Here is a 22,017-nt window from a genome sequence, read left to right as displayed (position 1 = left end):
AAGCAAACACAACCACCAGTACCTCAACCCACCCATGCTCAGTGGTCATCTGCTATCTCTCTTCTTCTTCCAGAGCAGCTGGAAAGGGTTCTTTCTTCCTATGGGCAAGCCGCATGGGAGCCACGTTAGCAGAAACTGGCTTAGTGCAAGTGGACTTCAGAGTCATCAGTCAAGAAAACGCAAGGCAACTTCCTCACCCACTCCAGGCATGGCTATGTCAGGAAAACCCTAAACCAGAGTCCACATGTCCGAGGAACCTCTCTTCTGGACCCAATGATTGTGTACCATGGCTGAACAACACCTTTCTCTTCACATAACATGTTTCCAAATGGACTATGATACAATCAATTAGGTTTCCAAGGACCAAATCACAGTTATTTTCCAGCCCTGCCTCCTAGATTACTGGATTGAAGGGCACTGGGCTTGTGCCAAACTCTTCAGGCATATGTTTACAGATGAGCTCTTGTTTTCTCCCTACAGATGATTTAACCCCATCTGTTCTTTGGAGAATTTATCAGTTTGGTTCATTTTCAAATAAGGCCTTATATGAGTAAGAAAAAAAGGGAGACAGAAATTAAAGGATAGCTTGTTCTAGGGAAATGAAAACACTTGGCTTTCTTTGGCCTCTTAATAGACTCCACAGAAGCATTCTTCCCCAGCCTCCCGCAAGATACAGTTGGATCATTTCGATCAATGGTTCTCCATCAGGGACAATTTTGTCTCCTAGGGAACATTTGGTTGTCACAACTGGGGAGTGTTACAGACACTAATAGTTAGCCCCCAAGGATGCTGCTAAACATCCTACATTGTACAGGGCAGTCTCCACAACAAAGAATCAGCTGGCCCAAAATGTCCATAGTGCCACTGCTGAGAAACCCCGAGTCAGACTAAGTAGAATGTTCTCTTCAGAACAGTAAGCAAATATTCATTTCTATTTGCTTATAGTGACAATATGTATTTAAAGTTCAGAACAGGCAATACATATCTTTGCCATTGTTGTGGTCTTCGCTCACATCACACTGGGTTTCCTGTCTGGGATGGTTTGGGTGAGGGAGTGCCTAGAGGAGGGGCAATAAATCCTCAGGCCTGCATTTCAATTTGTTGTTCCTTTTAAAAAGTTGTGTCAAACAAAACTAGGTCCCATGAACTATATGCACCACTGAGGTATAAGTTGATCTCTCCTGGGTAGAAAAGTGAGAGTAGGAAAAGATTTCCAGACATAAGATCATCTTGGAATAAATAGTCTGTTTCCACTTCTTCAAGTAGACTGAGCAAATCTTGAGTGGAAATTCTTAATGTTGAGGTAAAAAGCATATTATGTGATAACACAGCCGTTAAGAAATTCAAGGGCTGGTGAGTCTGATCCAGTGGTTAAATTCTGGATGGGTATAGTGAGTCATGCCTGTAATCCCAGCACCTTAGGAGGCTGAGGCAGGAGGATTGCTTGGAGCCAGAAGTTCAAGACCAGCCGGGTCAACATAACAAGACACCCATCTCTACCAAAAAAAAAAAAAAAAAATTAACTTAGTCTGGTGTGGTGGCATGCGTCTGTAGTCCCAGCTACTTAGGAGGCTGAGATGGGAGGATGGCCCAGGAGGCTGAGGTTGCAATGAGCCAAGATCGTGCCACTGCACTACAGCCTGGTGAAAGAATGAGACCATGTCTCAATAACAATAATAATAATAAGGCCAAATTCTGGACAGAGGTGCACACACTGTGCTTGTCCTGTAGCAGAATACGTTGCCTGAAGACATTGGATAAAAGACAAAGCAGCTGGTGGAGGAGAGATGAAATCCGTTTGCTTGTCCATCCTTTAATCTTCCTGGTTACATATGAAAATTTGGTGGCAGTGTCCAAGAGGCATGTATTTGGAATAATTCTTCCATGAGCTGGGCGAGTTTCTGGAGCAGGATTCACCCTGTCTTGTCTGGTCTCCCTGTGGCCAATGTGTATATATTTTTTTGAAACTGATGGGTAGGTTTTAAGGGTTCAGTCTTTTTCATTGAAGACTTTTTTTCCAGCTCTATTGAGCATTTCTATGTCTCCCCTGCCCCTCTCCAAAATAACTCTTTAAATTGGTTTTGATTGTATCTGGATCTCAGGAAATGCTTTGTGTGATTGTTCTGCATATTAGGAACGATGAGAGGAGGTCTATGTGAGGGACCCAGGGTCCTGTGCTCAGAAGAGCCTGTGCTCTCTGTTGTAATGTCAGATGCTCAAGGCTCTTGGGTAATCCTGCCTGCAGGCTTGCAGGGCTGCGGTGCTTTTGCCCACTGTAGATAGAGCCTCACTAAGGAAGCCTTTTAAGTCCACCTAACCAAGACTCCATCTCTGCAGAATGGAGGTCAGGGAGGTACCGCAACTGCCTCCCATTGGACACCCTGTGTCTCTGGCTTGGTGATTACATTCCATCGGGTCCCCCTTAAATCTCATAGATTTGGGGACATTCTGCTTCTTTAGGGTGACCTTGCTTCTCTGTGTTTGCTCTGTCAGATGTTGAGGTTTAAACGCTCAAAGACAGCCTTAGGTTTTTCATTCCACATTTATGCTGGGCTTCCTAGGCCCCTAAGAACCACGCACATTATTAGGAATTAAGAGTATGATTCACCTGTTGCTCCAGAAATGGGCCTCACCTGATGATGGGGTGGAATTCCAGCCTCCACCCAAGTCCCTGCTCCAGATAAAGGGAGCAGAGAACCCTGAAGTGTGACGCTGGCTGCCATCCTCTAGGTCCCACATGACCTCAGGGTTCCTCAGCCCGGCTGTAGGGAAGCGGCTTTTATGTTGGGCTGACACTGGACACTGGAGTTGGCTGCTGCAGTGGAAACCCTCTCAGGAGGTTGCTCCTCTTGACTGTGTGTCGAGCCTCCTCATTACCGGCGTATTTGTCTCCATGTAGCAATGAGCAAGAAAGTCTGACTTCACCTCCTGCCTCCCTGTGCTTCGTTCCACAGCTGAGGGCTGTCTATTCCTGCATAAAGAGCCCTCCCCACAAGCCCCTCCTCCTCCTTATCTCACCACCTTTTCCTACCTCTCCTGCCTTCACCTCCCTTCCGAAAGGGAGTCAGTCCACTGGAAGCTACACCGGCAGCCTTATTTTTTAACGTGATGTTTTCATGACCCTTTTGCAGCACTATGGTTTAGGCCTCCAAACAGACCATTTCCCTCAGTCCAGCATGGCTATTTCAATGCTTATTTCAAAAGCAAGACAAAGAAGCCAGCCTGAGGGACATGTGGTGACTGCTTGCTGAGCTACACTTCTCTGTTGGCCAGTTTCCTAAGGAAGGCTCTCATTACCCCAGGAGCATCTCCACCTCCCACGCTGGCTGGGGGCCCCAGACCTACTCCAGATTCCCTTCCTTGACACATTATAGGGAACACGCAGCACAGGTCCGCTAGGTTCCTAGGCGTGTGGCCGTACAGTTGCATAGGGTCCTGTGCTTAGAGCTTGTGCTTGGTTTAATGCTCTGCTGTTGCAGTCCTGAAATTCTTAACAATTTTGACCAAGGGGCCCTGCATTTTCATTTGACATTGGGCCCCAGAAATTATGTAGCCAGTGCTGGTCAGGGTTCCATGAGGACTCGGGCCTTGCCTGCTTCTACAATGTGCAGAGACACAGGCTTCCATGGAGAAGCACAGAGATTTGCCTTGCAAGGACTGAAAGGACACCTCTCCAGCCCCTTTATTCCACAGGTGAGAAACCTGAGGCCCAGAGAGGCCAGGTCACCTGTTCAAGCTCTAGAATGACCCCTCCATGTCTGCCTGTGTAATTTACTGGCCAATGTAACATTCAGGCTTTGTCTGTGTTCTTTGCTTTTCATAGACATTTGTTTTAAAATTAAAAAAAGCAGTCACTTACTAGTCAGAAAGCCTTCTGAGGATTCCTGCTGTCAGTATTTCAGGCAATTGTGTGTTTCAGGCCCAAACTTGAATTCCACACTGACTCAGGCATGTCTGATATCCTACTGCTATATATTTTGCAAAGAATGCTCCCACAATCGTTCATGTAATCTGAGAGTGAGTTATAATTATGAAGAGCAGAGCTGGTCTTATATGCAGACCAAGCACACAGCACCAACGTGGTATTTTAAGAGGTGCCCCTGGAAGCTGTTTTTGTCTTACTGAAAAGAAAGAATCAGGCAGACGTGGATTTGAACATTTGCTCTGCACTTACCAGCTCGTGGTCTTTGAGAAGATCATTTAATCCCTTTTAGCCTCGGGTTTTTCATGTGAATAATGGGAATAATAATATCTCAATAATATATAACACAAAGCAGGGATATTAGAACGGTACCTCTATATACTGGGGAGTAAGAGCTCAATGAATGCCCCCTCCCTCCTGGTCTGTGTTTCCCTGGTGCCCTGGATTGTGTTGTTAGAAAGGCATCTATGTGGGATACCGCAGTGTCTCAATGTTCTGTTCAAAATTAAACATCATTAAGTGCAATAGGCTCAGGCACTGAGTCATTATCTGTCACTAGCACTCACGCAGGACTCATTTATCTGATAACCAACTCAGACCAAGGAGGCAGAGAGCTCTCCTACCCACCCACAGAGGTGGTCCAATCAATAATCTAGTTGGATAAATGGAACGTTGTTCAGGAACATGGTGATAAGAAGCGGGGAAAGGCCAGAGGTGGGAGACCACACCTAAGTAAACGGGAGTTCCCCAGAGGGAGGCTATGACCAAGGGTGCTTGGAGTAGAAGACAAGAGAGCCTGAGCTCATACCTAGAGTGAAATGACCCCCAACCCCATTCCATTTTTTACCCCTTCATTTTACAACCTTACTTGGTTCAAAGTATAAAAAGCTTCAGTATGAAAAATAATTTTTTAAGCATAAAAAGTGTATTAATGTCCCTACTCAATATTGAACATACCAGGAGGGAAAGAGTATTTCATTTTAGTGTAAATAACTATGAGAATCACATACAAACATAAGAACTATAATTTCAAAAAAGAAAATGGCAAATGTAATATAAAATCATTGAAAAAAATGAACTCTCTACCTATATATATATATATGATGATTTTGGCTTTTAGATGATCTTTACAGCATGTTCAGGGTCAAAGTTCCCTTTTTTTACCATGGCAGGACTTCTGATTTCACATCATCTTCACACTCAAAGATCGTCACAGTTGCCAAACCAATCTTAGATAACTGAGCTTAATATACCCGATGCTACCTATTAGGGTCAATTCTGTTAACAAGCTCTTAGCATAAGGAAAACAAACGCTTTCACGAAAATACCTCAAAAGTAAATTATTTCAAAAATCTGCTTTGAAATTGCTAATGACTGCTTCATGGGTCTGGGGTTTTATTTAGGGGTGATGAAAATATTCTGGAACTAGCTAGTGGTGGTGGTTGCACAATATTGTGAATTTACTAAATGCCACTGAGTTGTACACTTTGAAATGGGTGAAATGGTGAATTTTACATTATGTGTGTTTTACCACAATTTAAAATTTGATAATTAAACAATTTCCTATATTTACTATAAACGAGTGTATTTTGGGGATCTATGATTATATATTTTTTTGACCAATTAGATATTGTTGGCCGGGCATAGTAGCTCATGCCTGGAATCCCAGTACTCTGGGAGGCCGACATGGGCAGAGCCCTTGAGCTCAGGAGTTTGAGACCAGTCTGGGCAACGTGGCAAAACCCTGTCTCTACAAAAAGTACAAAAAATTAGCCAGGCATGGTGGCACATGCCTGTAGTTCCAGCTACTCAGGAGGCTGAGGTGGGAGGATCACTTGAGCCAGGAAGGTTGAGGCTTTAGTGAGTCGAGATCATGCCACTGTACTCCAGCCTGGGTGACAGAGTGAGACCCTGTCTCAAAAAAAAAAAAAAAAAGATATTGTTTCAAAGTTTTTATTTAAATGTATTATTGACAAACATTTTTAGATGCTTTTAATGAATTACAATGCTTCCTTTCACCCCTACCCTACATACAAGACATTTCCAATATCTTTGTTTTCTCAGAGCCAAGAAGAATTTAACTAGGTCAAACTTTTTCAGTGTATGAGAAATGCCATCCCTCAAAATCACTCTTTACTTCCTGAAAATATCTTTGCTTTTAGCTGCAGAAATGGATGCCAGGACAAGTAGATGACAATACTATATATATCATGCCATGCAGATATAGCCAAAGTTCCTTTTTCCCCCATTAAGTTAATTTTTAAAAGAACGTATTGAAATTCTTAAGACACTTTTATTTTTTGGAATTATGTAGAACTGCATTTTCAGAAACATGATTAGAACTACTTATCAGTCGCTTGGTTTTACAAACCTATTGGCAGCTGGTTTGATTTAAGAGACGTCAGTTTCACATTTTTATGTTGGTAGAGGAGAGACGGTGAACAGAGGCACAGTGCAGCTGTCAGCACCTCGTCAGAACAATGAGCACATCAGAGTCAGACACAGTGAAGAGATTAAACGACATGACCTCTTGGCGTTCTTCCAAACCCAAGAGTCTGTGTCGTCTATGAACACAGGAGTCTCCCTTAACTTTTTGGTTTTTGCAGTCTGCTTTTATGTAGTTTTATGAGGAAGTTTCCCTTTACCCAAGACCTCGGCCAGGTGGGCGGTGAGGGCAGGGTTCAGCAAGCGTTCCAATGTGCTAAAGGAAAGGAAAGTGTTGTATCCCTGGAGGCCTCAAGGACCACTGGCCCCTAAAGTCAGAGAGAGGAAGAGCCATGCCAATTTCAGCTGTCACATCAAGTGACAAAGCTTCTAAGAACTTCTTAAGGCAGGTATAGCCTCATTTCCTTGCCACCTCATCAGTCTCAGGGTGGTGTACCTGATGCCTAACTGCCTCCGATAGGGTAAATCCTACCGGAGTTTTTGAAGGACACAGGGTATTAGTGGAATCATCCCTACTCCTGCTTGTGCCAAGTCAGCCCAATTTCTGACTGCTTATAACCAAGCTCAGCCGTTCAGACGTGCCAAAGACTACCACAAAATATTTGCAGATCTCAGTAGGAAAAAAAAAGAAACAAGCAAAAAAAAAAAAAAAAAAAAAAAAGGTAGGGTATGAACTGCCTGGAGAAACTTATAAATTACTTTATACAGTTAATAAGTAGATAGTAAGAAACAGCCCTGGCAGCAAGATACTGGTGTGTAAGGGAACGCAGCCCCTCCACTCCAGGACCCTCAGGTGGCCTTTCTGTCTCAGATGTTGAGAAAGGATGCATGGATTATGGTGGTGTCCTTCCAACTGCTCTGTTCAGCCACCCTACTTCTGAGCACATTCCAGACCCTAGAGGGCCGCTACCGCAGTCTCTCCTGCCTCCCACGTGCCCTACCCACTCTCCTTCCTGTTTCTCCTGCCATCTGTACCTTCCTCATTTTACTCTCCCTCTTCCTCCCAAAGTCTGAAACAGGCCCTTAAGAGCCAATGCTCCACTCTAGCAAAATGTCTAACCTTGGGGACCAATAGCCAGGGGTAGGGGCACATGTGTCACAGTAAAGATTACTGGGCTGGTAGAGGGAATGGATGCTGTCTTCAGGGACGGAGAGGGAGGTATCCAGAGAGGCATGTAAGTGGTAAAGCCAGTCACCTGCCCTGGTGAGGGGCCAAGTTGAAACAAGTTAGCCTGTATCATCCAGAGTGGGTTGAGAGTATGGGCTCTGGAGTCAGACCTGATTTCGAATTCCAGCTCTGTCATTTATTTGCTGTAGGATCTGGGCAAATTATTTAACCTCTCTGAGTCTAATTTTCTCATCTATAAAAATAGGGATAACCACAACTATGTGAATATATTAATGCTATTGAACTGGACACTTAAAAATAGTTAAGATGGTAAATTTTTTGTTATTATTATTTTTTCAGACGGAGTCTCGCTCTGTCACCCAGGCTGGAGTGTAGTGGCGCTATCTTGGCTCACTGCAAGCTCCGCCACCCGGGTTCATGCCATTTTCCTGCCTCAGCCTCCTGAGTAGCTGGGACTACAGGTGCCTGCCACCACGCCTGGCTAAGTTTTTGTATTTTTAGTAGAGACGCGACTTCATAGTGTTAGCCAGGATGGTCTTGATCTCCTGACCTCGTGATCCACCTGCCTCGGCCTCCCAAAGTGCTGGGATTACAGGCGTGAGCCACAGCGCCTGGCCAATGTGTTTTTTATCACAATATAAACACGGGAATAATAATAGAACCTCCCTCACAGGGTAGTTGTGAGGGTTAATGAGATAATGCACACAAAGTACCAAGAACATAGTACATGTTCAATAAATGCTGGCTTTTACCATTGTTGATTTTCCAAGTCTGATCACTGGCATGCATGACGCTTCTTTCAACAGTGGCTTACTGGGCTTGTACTATAATCATGGCTCTGAACTTTGGCATAAGAATGTAGGGGGTACCTCTGGCCATGGAAAAGTTTCTCCTCTAGCAGGGGGCTCAAGCCGTGTGTGGAAAGGGAAGGAAGAGGTATGACTAAAAGAGTTGGAGGAGTCCTCAATTACATTAACCTCGGGGCAATCACAAAATTTCCCTGGAATTTAATTTCCTCCCTTGGTATAAGAGGAGGTTGACCCAGGATATTCCCAGTCTCTCTCACTTACAAATTTCTGTGACTACCTTAATTATAGGGAAAATTCGGAGTCTGCTGTATAGTCTGAGACACTCATGATATCTGATCTCTCTGGGTTTCAGTATCTGCATATGTGAAATGGAGGAGAAGGGCACTAACTCGACCTTGAGGGGCTTGTTCACATTATCACACCATGGGACTGCCAAAGTTGTCAAAATTCTGCCAGCTCCACCATGAGCTCACTTTCCAGAAGGAAGCAGCCTCCAGTGCTGAATTCACAAATCTAAATATAATTGCTGTTATTTCATAGGAAGGCCAGGCTGGAGGAAGTGAGCATTAGGAAGCTGGGGCCAGAAATGGACAAGGCTTTAGAAAGAGTGGAGGGGGGGAAATTGTCATAGGAGTCCTGCTGCATGCAAATAACAGGATAGTCACTAAAAAGTATCATGCTGCTTCAAAACGATGGGTTGGTGGCCAAAGACTTCAGCTTTAAGACAGAAGTGACCCGAGAGGAGGATGTTTTTTGTGAATCAGAGAATTATCCAGTCTGCCTATATCTGTCCCCTGGCTTCACATAGGCCAGAAGGTTTCTGTCATGTTATAAGGTGGTGAAAGGGGCCCCTTTCCTGCATTACAAGAGGGAAGGGTTTGTGTTTAGGTTAGCTCTGTGGCCTGCATGTACCATGCCCAGTGTGCACACACTGAATATTTGCGGAATAAAACAAAATGAGTCTTGTATAAAACAGCAAATCATGACATTAAACTTTAAGGGGTAACCCCCATCAATAAATTGATACAAATAGTATTTAATATAATATTTTAAAAATCAAAATGAATGCCCACCAATCCATGATGAAGAAATTATTGGAATTTTAAACAAAGACAGAATCAGTCCTGCTGATTTATTTTGTCTCAGGCCCCAGTATGGCCAACATGGCACTCTGTCTCAGTAATGTCCTCTCGGAGAGTTGTTGGTCCTTTTGCACAGCTGAGGCCCACAGGGCACTCCTAGTGTTATTCCATTGCCTTTGGTACCACACTGTCATGAGTTTGAGGCTTGGGCCTGGCAGGGTTGCCTCTATACTGGTGTTCCAGCCACCACTGTTCCAGGCCAAGGTCCTCCTCCATTCTTCCACCCTCGTGATGACACACCCGGAGGAAAGGTCTCCAAGGGCTTCCAGCAGGAAGCCTGTAACCCCCATCTCCCTGGCCTAACAGATCCCTTGACTATCTGACTCTGCTCCCTGCGGTCTCATCTTTGTCTTGTAAACATCCCCTCAACACCTGCTTTCCTGCCACTCTCAGCTGCTCACTGAACCCCAAACATCTCAGACAGTTTCACCTCTGAGCCTTTGCACTTGCTGTTCCTGATACCTGGCTGCTGTTCCTCACCCTTTTGATGTGACTGGAGATGTGAGATGAAGAGCCAAAGACAGAGAGAAAGGGTTAAAGAACATTCAGAAGTTTCAAGCCTGAAGATCCAAGGATGCCAGCTTATAAACTCCTCCTCCTTCTCCTCCTCCTTCTCTTCCTCCTTCTCCTCCTCCTTCTCCTCCTCCTCCTTCTCCTCCTCCTCCTCCTCCTCCTCCTCCTCCTTCTCCTCCTCCTTCTCCTTCTTCTTCTCCTTCTTCTTCTTCTTCTTCTTCTTCTTCTTCTTCTTCTTCTTGAGATGGAGTCTCACTCTGTCACCCAGGCTGGAGTGCAGTGGTGTGATCTTGGCTCACTGCAATGTCTGCCTCCTGGGTTCAAGCGATTCTCAGGCCTCAGTCTCCCAAGTAGCTGGGATTAGAGGCACGCGCCACCATGCCCAGCTGATTTTTCTATTTTTAGTAGAGCCAGGGTTTCACCATGTTGGCCAGGCTGGTCTTGAACTCCTGACCTCAAGTGATCCACCCTCCTTGGCTTCCCAAAGTGCTGGGATTACAGGCATGAGCCACCATGCCTGACCCTTTTTCTTTTTCTTATTGGCAATTTTCAATTTTTCTATCATAGAGCTGTTTTAAAATTTAGTCACAAAAATAAAATATACTATATGAGTAGCATCTTAAAAAGAAACCCAGAGTCAATTATATTAAACACCTAAAAAAGGAGGAAGTCAACTAGAGAATCAGCAGACCTAATGATGAACATTAATTTTTTTATTTTTAAATTAAATGCATTTAAATTTATTTGAATTTTAAGTTTAAAAAAGTGTTTTTAAAAATCCATTGATAGTAAAAAGTATTCATGGATACATTTTTGTTTCTATATATGCCAAGGAAAGCATTATAGAGATTTCTACTCCAAACTGATTTTAGAAACATATAAGTTGGAGATACCAGGTCAACTGTATTAGCACAGATGTTCTAAGGATATACCCAAGTATATGTGGATAAAGCAAAAGGCTGAGCCAGCAGCCCCCAGGGGTGCCTGCAGTACTTGAACTCCTGACCTCAAGTGATCCACCCTCCTCAGCCTCCCAAAGTGTTGGGATTATAAGCGTGAACCACCACGCCCGGCCCTTTTCCTTTTTCTTATTGGCAGTTTTCAATTTTCTATCATAGAGCTGTTTTAAAATTTAGTAACAAAAATAAAATTTCTATATGAGCATGGAGCTCAGGGTGAGACTGAGTGACTCTGAGCCATGACAAAAAGCTCAGGCTTGATTCAGTGGACACCAGGGAGCTGCTGCACTCTTGAGGAGGGAGTGATCTGTTGAAATCTGGGTTTTAGAAACACTTGCTCAAAGAGGCCCTAACAAGCCCTCACAGCATGGGTGGGAGGACCCCGCCGCCAGCTGCTGCATTTTCCTGTTGTAAAGGGGAAAGTGTAGGCTTAGATCTTGGCTCAGAGAGGAGGACCAGCCCTGTGAACTGGTTGAAACTCAAGAACTGGACCTGAGGTTAAGATGTAGGGGATGAAGAAGGAAGGATTTATTTGTTCAGTTTGTTTACAAAGAGTCAGTTTCACCTGAGACACTCTTTAATCCATTCCTACATGCAGATTAAACAGGGATTTTCTCTGATTAGCAATGCTTTGCATTCCACCCTTTCTGAAAGACAAATGAAAAAAAAAAAAAAAATCCTGAAACCTGCCTTTCATTGTCCTCTGTGACAGCACTAGAGTTACAAGGAAAACAAGATGTTTTCTGATCTTATTTCTACTAAATTAAAAAAAAAAAACTTCTTACAAATAATATTATCTGTTAAATCATCTCCTGTATTTAATATAAATTATTGGAAAAGTGTTTTTGTAAAATACGTAATTTCTTGGACAACTTCGGTGATCTGGCCAAAATATCTGCGTGCAGCTGCCCTCCCCCCATGCCCTCTTGGCCGTGGAAGAGCTTGACTGTCCTTCAACTCCATCCTTCCTGAACTTGTTTATCCTTCTACGTGCCTGGGGCTGTTCTCAGCCTGCAGATACCTTTCTGTGGATTCTCTCTATGGATTCCTCTCCTTGTGCTCGCTCGGCCAGACGATCTTCCCTGGGGTATGTACAAAGTTCTCCTATCCTGATAACACTGCCAGTGGTTCTTAACCTTGGCTGCACATTGGATCCCCTGAGAGTCAATGATTCTGGTTTAAATGGTCAGGGGCAAGGCCTGGGTATCAGGATTATTTAAAGTCCCCTAAGTGATTCTAATGTACAGCCAAAGTCAAGACCATTTCTTTAACCTACCTTTTCATCCAAGAAGGAGATGTAGAAAGACTACCAGTTGATGTAAGGTCTAAACTTCGATTCATAAAAGACTCATTGAAGGGCTGGGTGAGCTGGCTCACGCCTGTGATCTCAGCACTTTGGTAGGCCGAGGCAGGCGGATTACCTGAGGTCAGAAGTTTGAGACTAGCCTGGACAACATGGTGAAACCCCGTCTCTATTAAAATACAAAAATTAGCCAGGCGTGGTGGCATGCCCCTGTAATCCCAGCTACTCAAGAGGCTGAGGTAGGAGACTCGCTTGAACTCAGGAGGCGGAGGTTGCAGTGAGCTGAGATCGCGCCATTGCATTCCAGCCTGGGGGACAACAGCGAGAATTTGTCTCAAAAAAAAAAAAAAAAAAAAAGGACTCACTGAAGAAGGCTGGGCTGTATACATTCAGCTCCTGGTGTCAGAGTCCCTGCTCTGACACCAGGCTGCCTGGGAAGAGAAGGCAGGCAGGCTGGAAGCATCACTGTGCCCTACTTGTATTAATCTGAGTCCAGGTAAAGGTGAATGCCTGGCCATTGGCAACCACAGCCGATTCCTTCTGCTGTCTTCCCCTTGTTGAAAGCAGACATCATACCATTGACTAAGATTCCATTGCCAGTGTCTTTCCTTTCCTGGGGAGAATGCCTGGGTAAGCCTTTGGCCACTCATTATGGAGGAAACAGTAAGATTTGTTGTTAAAGCTATTTCAGGCTATGGTGGATGGGGGACGATACTCTGGAGGTTGGGAAGTCATCTCTTTTCCTCTTTCCATTTAAACCTAGCCTACAGGGGGATAAACCTGGCCTAAGCCTTTTGTTGTTGTTGTTGTTGAGACGGTATCTCTCTCTGTCGCCCAGGCTGGAGTGCAGTGGCCGGATCTCGGCTCACTGCAAGCTCCCCCTCCTGGATTTACGCCATTCTCCTGCCTCAGCCTCCCGAGTAGCTGGAACTACAGGTGCCCGCCACCATGCCCAGCTAATTTTTTTTGTATTTTCAGTAGAGACGGGGTTTCACCGCGTTAGCCAGGATGGTCTCGATCTCCCGACCTCGTGATCCACCCACCTCGGCCTCCCAAAGTGCTGGGATTACAGGCGTGAGCCACCGCGCCTGGCCTGGCCTAATTCTTTTAAAAATGGCTCTCAACCTTCTGTGTGCATAAGAGTCACTAGGCCTAGGAAATTTGTCAAAATGCAGATTGCTGGGCCCTACCTGGAATTTTTATTCTATTGATATGGTTTAGGGTCCAGCAATCTGAATTTTTAATAAACAAATACAGGCAATCTTTAGACCTTACTCCAGAAAACACTGTTTCAGACGGTGATCTGGAAGAGAGGCTGGGTTTGAAGGCACAAGGGGGAACCAGAGATTGTTCCCTCCCTCTCTGCCCCTCAGGTCCAAGCCTCTTGATCCCAGGCTCCCAGAAACAAGACATTCGGCAATTATTCTCACACAGCCTTTGCCTCTCCTGGTCTCAGTTTGCCGTGTGGTCTGGTAATCTCTCTAATCCCTCAAGCTGAGGGGTCCTGATTCACTGCTTCTAGTCACACCTACTTAGATCAGAGTTTCAGCTATTTAAAAGCCTCTCAGTTTGCAGAGGAAGGAAAGATACAGATAAAGCCTAAGGATGCTGCTCACTTATGAAAATATTCACAATATATTAAGTGGAACATGCAGATTTCAAAATGTCAAGAGTGATCTTAGTTGTGTAAAATCTGTGCATCTTATGCATGGGTAGTAAAAATTGGAAGGCTATTCAATGGGAATCCTTCTAGAAGATTCCTCTATTCAACCTGCAGCACAGGGACCAACAACCAGGAGGGCCTGGGAAGACAGGAAACATCACAGTACCAAGCCTGAGGCCTGCCTGCTACATCCTCATTTTCTCACATCCTTTTTATAGGTTGGAGTTTTTGCAGGATGAGTGACAGCAAAGACAGTCCATCCCCCACCAACAGGGCAACAAGGGTGAGACCCTGTCTCATAATAATAATAATAATAATAATATGCAGATTTTCTGATGCACCACAGACAACCCAATGAGAATCTCCAGGCCCAGCCAGCTGTGGTCCAATAGCCCTCCTGAAGTCTATCAGATTCTAAAGCAAGGCACTTTAAAGGCAAAAAACTGCTGTAACTTTCAAATGGTGACTTTTCTACTCTCAGTGCATCCTGGAATTTAAATCTCTCAAGATTCAGACTTACCCAAGGTCACACTACTACAGTGTGACTCAGTTACGTGTCTTAATTCAAAAGCTTGAAAATTAAAAACAAAAGAGAGAACATAAAATTCGATTCAGTTTATACAAGTATTATAATTATTTTTATGACCTGCTCACCATTTTTAAATACCAAAATGCCCATACCACTTAAAATTACAATATTAATATATATTTTAAAACATGTATTAGATAAGCTTTGTTCTTCACTTTATTTTGTTACATGAGCATGGCTGTCTCTCTATGACTTTAGAAGATTAGGACATTGTGACTGTATTATCCATCTTCCCACCATGGAAGGATATCTCTGAATGAGAGAATCAAAGTGAAGCTGTTTTATGCCTTACCTATCTTTACCTACACACAACTCATGTCAGCAAAAGGATTACTGTTTGAATCCAGAACAACCCCTCCTAGAACAGCCAGTTGTGCGTTCTTTTGCTATGGCATGTGTTATAAGTTGTAATAAGGAGCAAAAAGCACTCCAAGATACAATGGCCAATACTAGAGAGCAGCAGAACTGTGCACCACCAGATGCATGCAGAGTTGACATAATGAGCTAAGAGCATCACAGCAAATCTTGGTTTGGGGTCACTATGTCTTCCCAGATCACAGAAGTTTGGCAGCTGTAACAAAGCAGTCTATAGACATCAGAATTTGTGTAAACGAGACACAGAGAGAGAAGAAAACTTTAAAATATAAAAAGTATAATTTATCTAGGGTGACTATAGTAAACAATAACTTATTGTATATTTCAAAATAGCCAGAAGAAAAGATTTGGAATGTGCTCAGCACAAAGAAATGATAAATGTTTGAGGTGATGGGTTTCCCAATTACCCTGATTTGATCATTACACATTGTATGCATGTATTGAAATATCACATGCATCCGTAAATATCTACTGTTATTATGCATCCACTTTAAAAAGTATAGTTTATGTAACACTTCAGTAACTTACTATGATATAGTTACATAGTATAATTGTTATAGTTCTAATAATACACAATAAAAAGTAATTAGGAAATGCCAAGAAGCACCAAATGCCAAACTGAGCAAATGACAAAATTGCATCCAATTCTTTTGCAACATTTTGCATCTGTTTATTTACATCCACAGCAAAATCACTTATGCAAATTGGCCCCGTTCCCTATTACTCTGCCTGTGTCCCTACTGCTGGCTCATTTTGCTCCTGGACCTGGTTAAGCATTAACTTAGGTTAAAGATACTCCATTCAGTTATAGTCAGCTTACAACTAGAGCTGCCCTCTGCCCTCCATATAAAATCATTGAATTTCCTTGCAATCAGTCCACTTCAACCTCTCTCTCTCTCTCTTTCTCTCCCCCAACCCCATCTCTCTCTCAATCTCTCTTTCTCCCCACTGCCAGACCCCTTATTTTCATTTCCTTCTTTCCTCTATCTCAAAGATTCTCTATAGTTCCTCAGGAAAAGGAGAAAGGGGTTTGGCATGGAGTATACATGAACAAATTCTAGAAAACTGTAGAGTTCTGAGGCAACTCAAGGGCCCATCTGAGGGACCTCTGTGTGTCTCTCCACCATCCTTTCTCTCTGCTACTGAGCCCATAATATGTGTCTGGCTCTTCCCTGAGCTCTTACACTTGTATCATCAGTGTGCCTGGCCTCTGGCCTCCCTAGCTAGGGAGTATAAAATGTGGTCTCATTTCCTATGTGACTCAAATTACAATGACGTGGCACCAGACCCTGACACATACATTTGAACATGGGCCTCTCAGTGGGTCCCTCACTTATGCAGATAATTCTCCAAGATGCAGCCTTAAGGGTGTCCCCAAAGAAGTTTCTCTTAACCTTCTACTCCAACCTCCAGCCTGTCCTCCCTCCACCCTTCCATGCCTGTGGAACACTCTCTTCCCCAAGGCCCAGCTGAGGCCGGGCTGAAGCTACTACAAGATCTTACTGAAGATTCAGGGACAGCGGAGAGGGATTATATGGTTGAAAACAGCTAGCGATGGCTCTGGCTATGGCTTTTCTCAGAGCAGAGGCCCAGACTCAGCCTCAGATTCAGGACTACCACCCAACCCCGCCATCGCCCCAACGCCCACCACTGAAAATCCCTCAGGTTTGTCTGTGCTCTTCAGCACTCTAGTGCCTAACAGCCATTAGCCCTAGAAGGAGAGAGATCTCCCCAAAATCCGCACTCTAAGTTCCCATTTTACGTTTAAGCATCTTCCTTTTCCCAATTCCCTATCCAGTAAATCTCACTCCACTCCTTAAGCACTAGAGGGCCTGCCCTCAGTAGAGCAGCCCCGGCAGACCACCAGCATCGCTGCAGTGTTTAGCCTTAAATTAACACTTGGTAGAGGACACCCACAGGCTTGCCCAGGCAGAGTTCTTCTGACAAGCTGTCCTCTTACCCTCTAAACTGCTCCACCACCACACCAAAAAGCAACTCTTCCACTGCATGGGCGTTCTAAATTCACAAAGGACCAAGGTAGTATTTCTCCCAGATGTCCTCAACCAACAGTTTCCTAGACCTACGCTAAATTATTTCTATTACCTATCCCAGGGCCTGGCTCCCAGAGTCAGAAAAATCTGCTTTCAAGATTATGGGGAAATCACCATTTCCTATAAGAACAATAGCTGTGTACAGCTCATTATCTAAAGGGTCCAGTCAAATAGTTTTCTTGGAAGAAAGGAAGAGTTTACCTAAAAGGTGAATTAAAACATCCTACTCTTTCAGGGAAGAACCACGTGAAATTTTATTATACATTTTTTAAGTCATAAAATTATTATGAGGAAAACATAACATGGCCCTATCCTCCCATTATAACATTTTTCTCCATATTTTTATATAACGCAGATAATATAAATGATATATACATATGCTATAAAAATTCAAATATTTTAAAACATCATAAAATAATAATCCCCTTTTTAGAAAGTAGAAGTTCCAGGCAGCAATATAGATGTATATTCCTCTTTTTTTTAGGGGTCTGTGGCATTCCATTGCATGGATCTATCAGAATTTCTTTAACTAGTTCCTTTTTAATGATTGATGAGCATTGGGTTGTTTTCAGAGTTATGGCTGTGGGGAGGGCAGGAGAAGCAGGGAGGATTAGAGAGTTCTTACACATCATGCTGCAATAAACATGCTTATATGTATATACTGACATCATGTTGTGACCATATTCTTAAGACAAATTCCTAGCAGTCCAATTGCTGAGTCAAAAGTCATGACCATTTTAAATCTTGACAGATATTGCTTGTAACAATTTACCTTCTCGAAACTGGATATTATCATACTTGTTGTGTTTTGCCAGTCTGATAGGCGAAAAGACATCTCACTGTTGTTTTGATTTAGATTTGTTTAAATACAAGTGATGTTCAATATCTTTTCATTGGTCTATTGGCCACTTGTATTTGTTTTCTGTTAGCTGTGTGTTCATATCTTTTGCTCATTTTTTCTATTGAATTATTTCTCTTTTTCTTATTGAGTTGTAAGATTTCTTTGTAAATCAAGAAAGGCTGGTGCAAAAATAATCGTAGTTTTTGTCATTACTTTTAGTGGCAAAAATCGTGATTACTTTTGCAGCAACCTAATATGTTGTTGTTATTATTATTACTATATACTGCAAATACTTCTTCCAGCATGTCATTTATCTTTTGATTTTGTATATGTTGTTACCAGTGGAGGGTTTTGACTACCAGTCTTCCAGGTTCTTGGCATTTTGAACAAAGAATTGGACAAACTGCACAAACAAAGCAACAAAAGAATAAAGCAATGAAAGCAGAGATTTATGGAAATGAAAGTACACTCCACAGAGTGGGAACGGGCTTGACCAAGTGGCTCAAGAGCGCTGGTTACAGAATTTTCCAGTGTTTAAATACCTTTAGGGGTTTCCCATTAGTTACTTGGTTACATCCTATGTAAATGAAGGAGTGGCCCACGACCAGTCTGATTGGTTGCAGAAGGTGATCAATCAGAGGCTGAAGTGAAGGTATGAAGTTACACAGGAAGACTTGGCCTGGGACCAGTCTGATTGGTTACAGGAGAGGACCAATCAGAGGCACTTTCCATTTTTCATCTATAACACAGTGCAAAGGTAGTAGCCTCTGATCTTTTTGTTGCTTGGGCATGGAGAGGTGGGGTTTTCCTTTTGATTCAGTTCTAGGCAGTCAGTGCAAACTGGCCTTAGGTTTCCTGCCTCCAGACCCTATTCTCCTGCCTCAATATTACTTTTTGTTCTACAGAAGTTTCAAATATCAGCCAGATTTAATAGTCATTTTCTTTATGACTCCTAGGTAGGAGTAACTTTTAAATGGAAGTTTTAATAGATGCTACCTACTAACATTTAACAAAAAAGAATCCTGGGCCTGATTGAAGCCTCTCTGTGTCCACAGAGTAGCACCTATCTTCGTAATGTAGATGCTCTAAGACAATGAGCAAGGAATCAAAATATCTTTCTTCACAGCCTGAGACTGGCCCAGACATCCCAACAGAGGGGTACATAGCCCAGTGACCACAGTCCTTATAGAATCAGTCATGCTTCTCCTTTGCTAAAGTAGCAGATGGTCAATTTAATTAAATACAATATAATTCATCCTGGTTGGAGGTTGTTTTGGTAGAGTTCGTCCCCCTTCTTTTTTGTATTTGAGAAGAGTAGAAGACTTCTTTTAAAAAGTCAGGCTGGTTATTAGTATCTTATGTTTAATTTTGTTTTTTACAGGCAGCTTCAAAAGATGGTCCATGATATTAAAAACAATGAAGGTGGAATAATGAATAAAATCAAAAAGTAAGTTTGACTCTCTTTAAATACTTAGTTATATAAAATAAGTCAACATGTGCTACATGGAAGAAAACGAATTTCTCTGCTACCTGGATGAGAAGTTTCAACCTCTTTAGCACGTAACCCTTCTTTATTGTTGGCTGGAATCCATGGTGGCTGGGTCTACATTCTGGAACAGGACAAGTGAGTGCGGTGGTACTCAGTGGACTTTGATTTTCCTTCTCACTGCAGGGAAAGTGAGCTATGCCCATTCAAGGTGCCTAACAAATGTCAAAGCAGGAAAATCATTTCTATAACCATTTAGCTAAGGGCTATGAACACATGTATGGAGAAATCCAAATGAAAAGTTATAAAACACAGCCCTAGCTTCTTCAAGATGCCATGTGTTTTCCCTTTTTTTTTTTCTTTTTTTTTGAGACGGAGTTTCACTCTTGTTGCCCAGGCTGAAGTGCAATGGCATAATATCAGCTCACCACAACCTCCACCTCTGGGTTCAAGAGATTCTCTTGCCTCGGCCTCCCAAGTAGCTGGGATTACAGGCACTCCCCACCATACCTGGCTAATTTGGTATCTTTAGTAGAGACAGGGTTTCTCCATGTTGGTCAGGCTGGTCTTGAACTCCCAACCTCAGGTGATTGGCTCGCCTCAGCCTCTCAAAGTGCTGGAATTACAGGCCTGAGCCGCAGCACTCAGCCAGTTTTCTATATTTTGATTTCTGCTTTTTGAATTATTACCTTAAAATGAACTTTTCAGTTGGCACTTGGAGAGGGAAAGCTAGCATCTCAAAACTCCTTGTACATCAAAAACTCTTAAGCTTTTTTCTTTAAAAGAGAATAAAAATTGTACATATCTGCATTTCCTATTCAAAATCTAAGGTAGATGTACGTACCTTAGTAGGTCTTATATGCCTTAGTAGATAAGTCTCTTTCAAGAGAAAATGGGAAATGATATTCTGTTAAGTCTTTATATTTTTAAAATAAAACTAATACAGATTCACCAGGGAAAAATATTAAAGCGGCAAGAATTATATGAAGTCAAAATCTCCCATTTCCTTATATCTCCATCTTAACCCACTCCCCAGAAAGGGACATTGTCATGGTAAGTTCAATGTGTGTATATATATGTATGTATGTGTGTATAAATATGTATATATGTATGTATGTGTGTGCTTAAATATACATACACTGCCATTGTACATAATATACACATACATTTTTGTCATAAATGGTATCATAGTGCATACGCCATTCTACCAACTTGCTTTGTTGGTTTTACTTAAGCTATTTCATGGACATTTTTATTTGTTAGTAATAAAAATTAACCACATTCTTTTCTGAGCAGATGATTTAATAGTCTACCTTAAATGTATTACAATTCAATTAACTAGCTATATATTGGTGGTCATCTTTAAGGGGGGATTTGAATTTAAACTGGTATAACATTTATGGAGAGGAATTTGATAATAGCAATCAAAATTCTCTGGTTGTTTCTTCCAATTTAAATGTCATGAATAATACTTTAATACATGTTCATTGCAGACCTTGAATATACCAGTAGGCTAAATTCCTAAAATGAAATTTCCAAATAGAAGGAGTTGTGTCCTTAAAGTTTTGACTGCTATTACCAAATTTTTCTCCCCAAATTTTGGACCAAAAAATAGTTTATAGAAGTTCATTTCTCTATACATTCAAAACAGCATCCTTATTCTTTTTAATGTATGCTGAAATTAAAAATAAGAAATGACTTTTGGTGGTATTTCCAGACTATGAAATGTAAATGAGTTTCTATGCAAAAGTGATCATCACAAAACATAAAACACAAGCCTTCTGCTTGTGAGGTGGTGGTCATCTTACAGAGGAGGAGAATTTGGCTTCATGTTCTGTCTGGTGACTGGGAGAGGTGTGTGATGATTTTCGCTTATTATTTCTGCTACAGATAGAATCTTATTCTTTTTGAGACAGTCTTTGTTACAATCACTAGCAATTCTGGTTGCCAGTTTCACAACACACCAGTTCTCAATAACATGAAGCCTCTACATAAAATGTTTCTCTATTCCATGCCCCCAGTTGCCAGTTTTACAATACAGCAGTTCTCAATAACATGAAGCCTCTGCATAGAGTGTCTCTCTATTCCATGGCCAGTCATATTTATAGCAGCTGTGGAGCTCAAGTTTTTGCTAACAGCCTCTATTTCAAATATTCTGCCCACTGGATGACCAAAGCACTTTTATATGACAAACCATGTTCTTCTCAGCCTAGAAATTATGGCCACCATAGTCATTACCCCGGGTGACATCAGGGGCCCTTTAGCTCAAAGTGACTTGCAGTTACACTTTTACTTCAAGCCAGGCCACAGGTGCTACCCTGAAAGGAGGAAGCATGCTTGAACACGCTGGTTCCCTAACACAACTGTGACAGAGTTTTCACTGGTCTATGGCCGCGTGAGAAAATAAGGACCATGAAGTGTTGGGGGTTGTGCACAGCAGCCAGCTACAGAGTAAAGTTCAACTACGCCTTTTATTCCTAGTGTTCAGTGGCCAACAGTCCTTTAGTGAAATACCCTTCCTTTTCTTTTATGAAATGATAGTAATAATGGATAATAGGTGGTTTGTGCTCTTGGAAATTTTACTATTCCTTTTTTTTTTTTTTTTTAAGAAAGATGAGTGAGAAAAGTCGGTTTTGATTAGGCCAGGGTTGGAAAATTTTCCCCATGTGTATATATACTCTAAAGTCTTCCTTATGATTTGCATTCACATCTTTATGGCATGCTTCTCAGAGTTGAAATAATAAAAGGTAATTTTTTTTTCTAAGATCTAGTTTACTATCCAGAGACTTT

General features: G+C 42.4%; 1 protein-coding gene across 5 annotated transcripts in view; it reads left to right on the top strand.

Moving 5' to 3' along the window:
• BLNK (B-cell linker) overlaps nucleotides 1-22,017 on the top strand; it is a 77,619-nt gene that overhangs the window by 4,719 nt on the left and 50,883 nt on the right. For all 5 annotated transcript variants that reach the window (XM_012000108.1, XM_012000120.1, XM_012000113.1 and 2 more), the window contains exon 2: nucleotides 19,123-19,188. In XM_012000108.1, coding sequence (XP_011855498.1) covers nucleotides 19,123-19,188 — 66 coding nt within the window. The remainder of the gene's footprint in view (nucleotides 1-19,122; nucleotides 19,189-22,017) is intronic.

The sequence above is a fragment of the Mandrillus leucophaeus genome, unplaced genomic scaffold (assembly GCF_000951045.1).
Source record: "Mandrillus leucophaeus isolate KB7577 unplaced genomic scaffold, Mleu.le_1.0 Scaffold117, whole genome shotgun sequence".
NCBI lineage: Eukaryota > Metazoa > Chordata > Mammalia > Primates > Cercopithecidae > Mandrillus > Mandrillus leucophaeus.
Note: the sequence above shows the minus strand (reverse complement) of the source record. Positions and strands in the feature narration are given on the sequence as shown.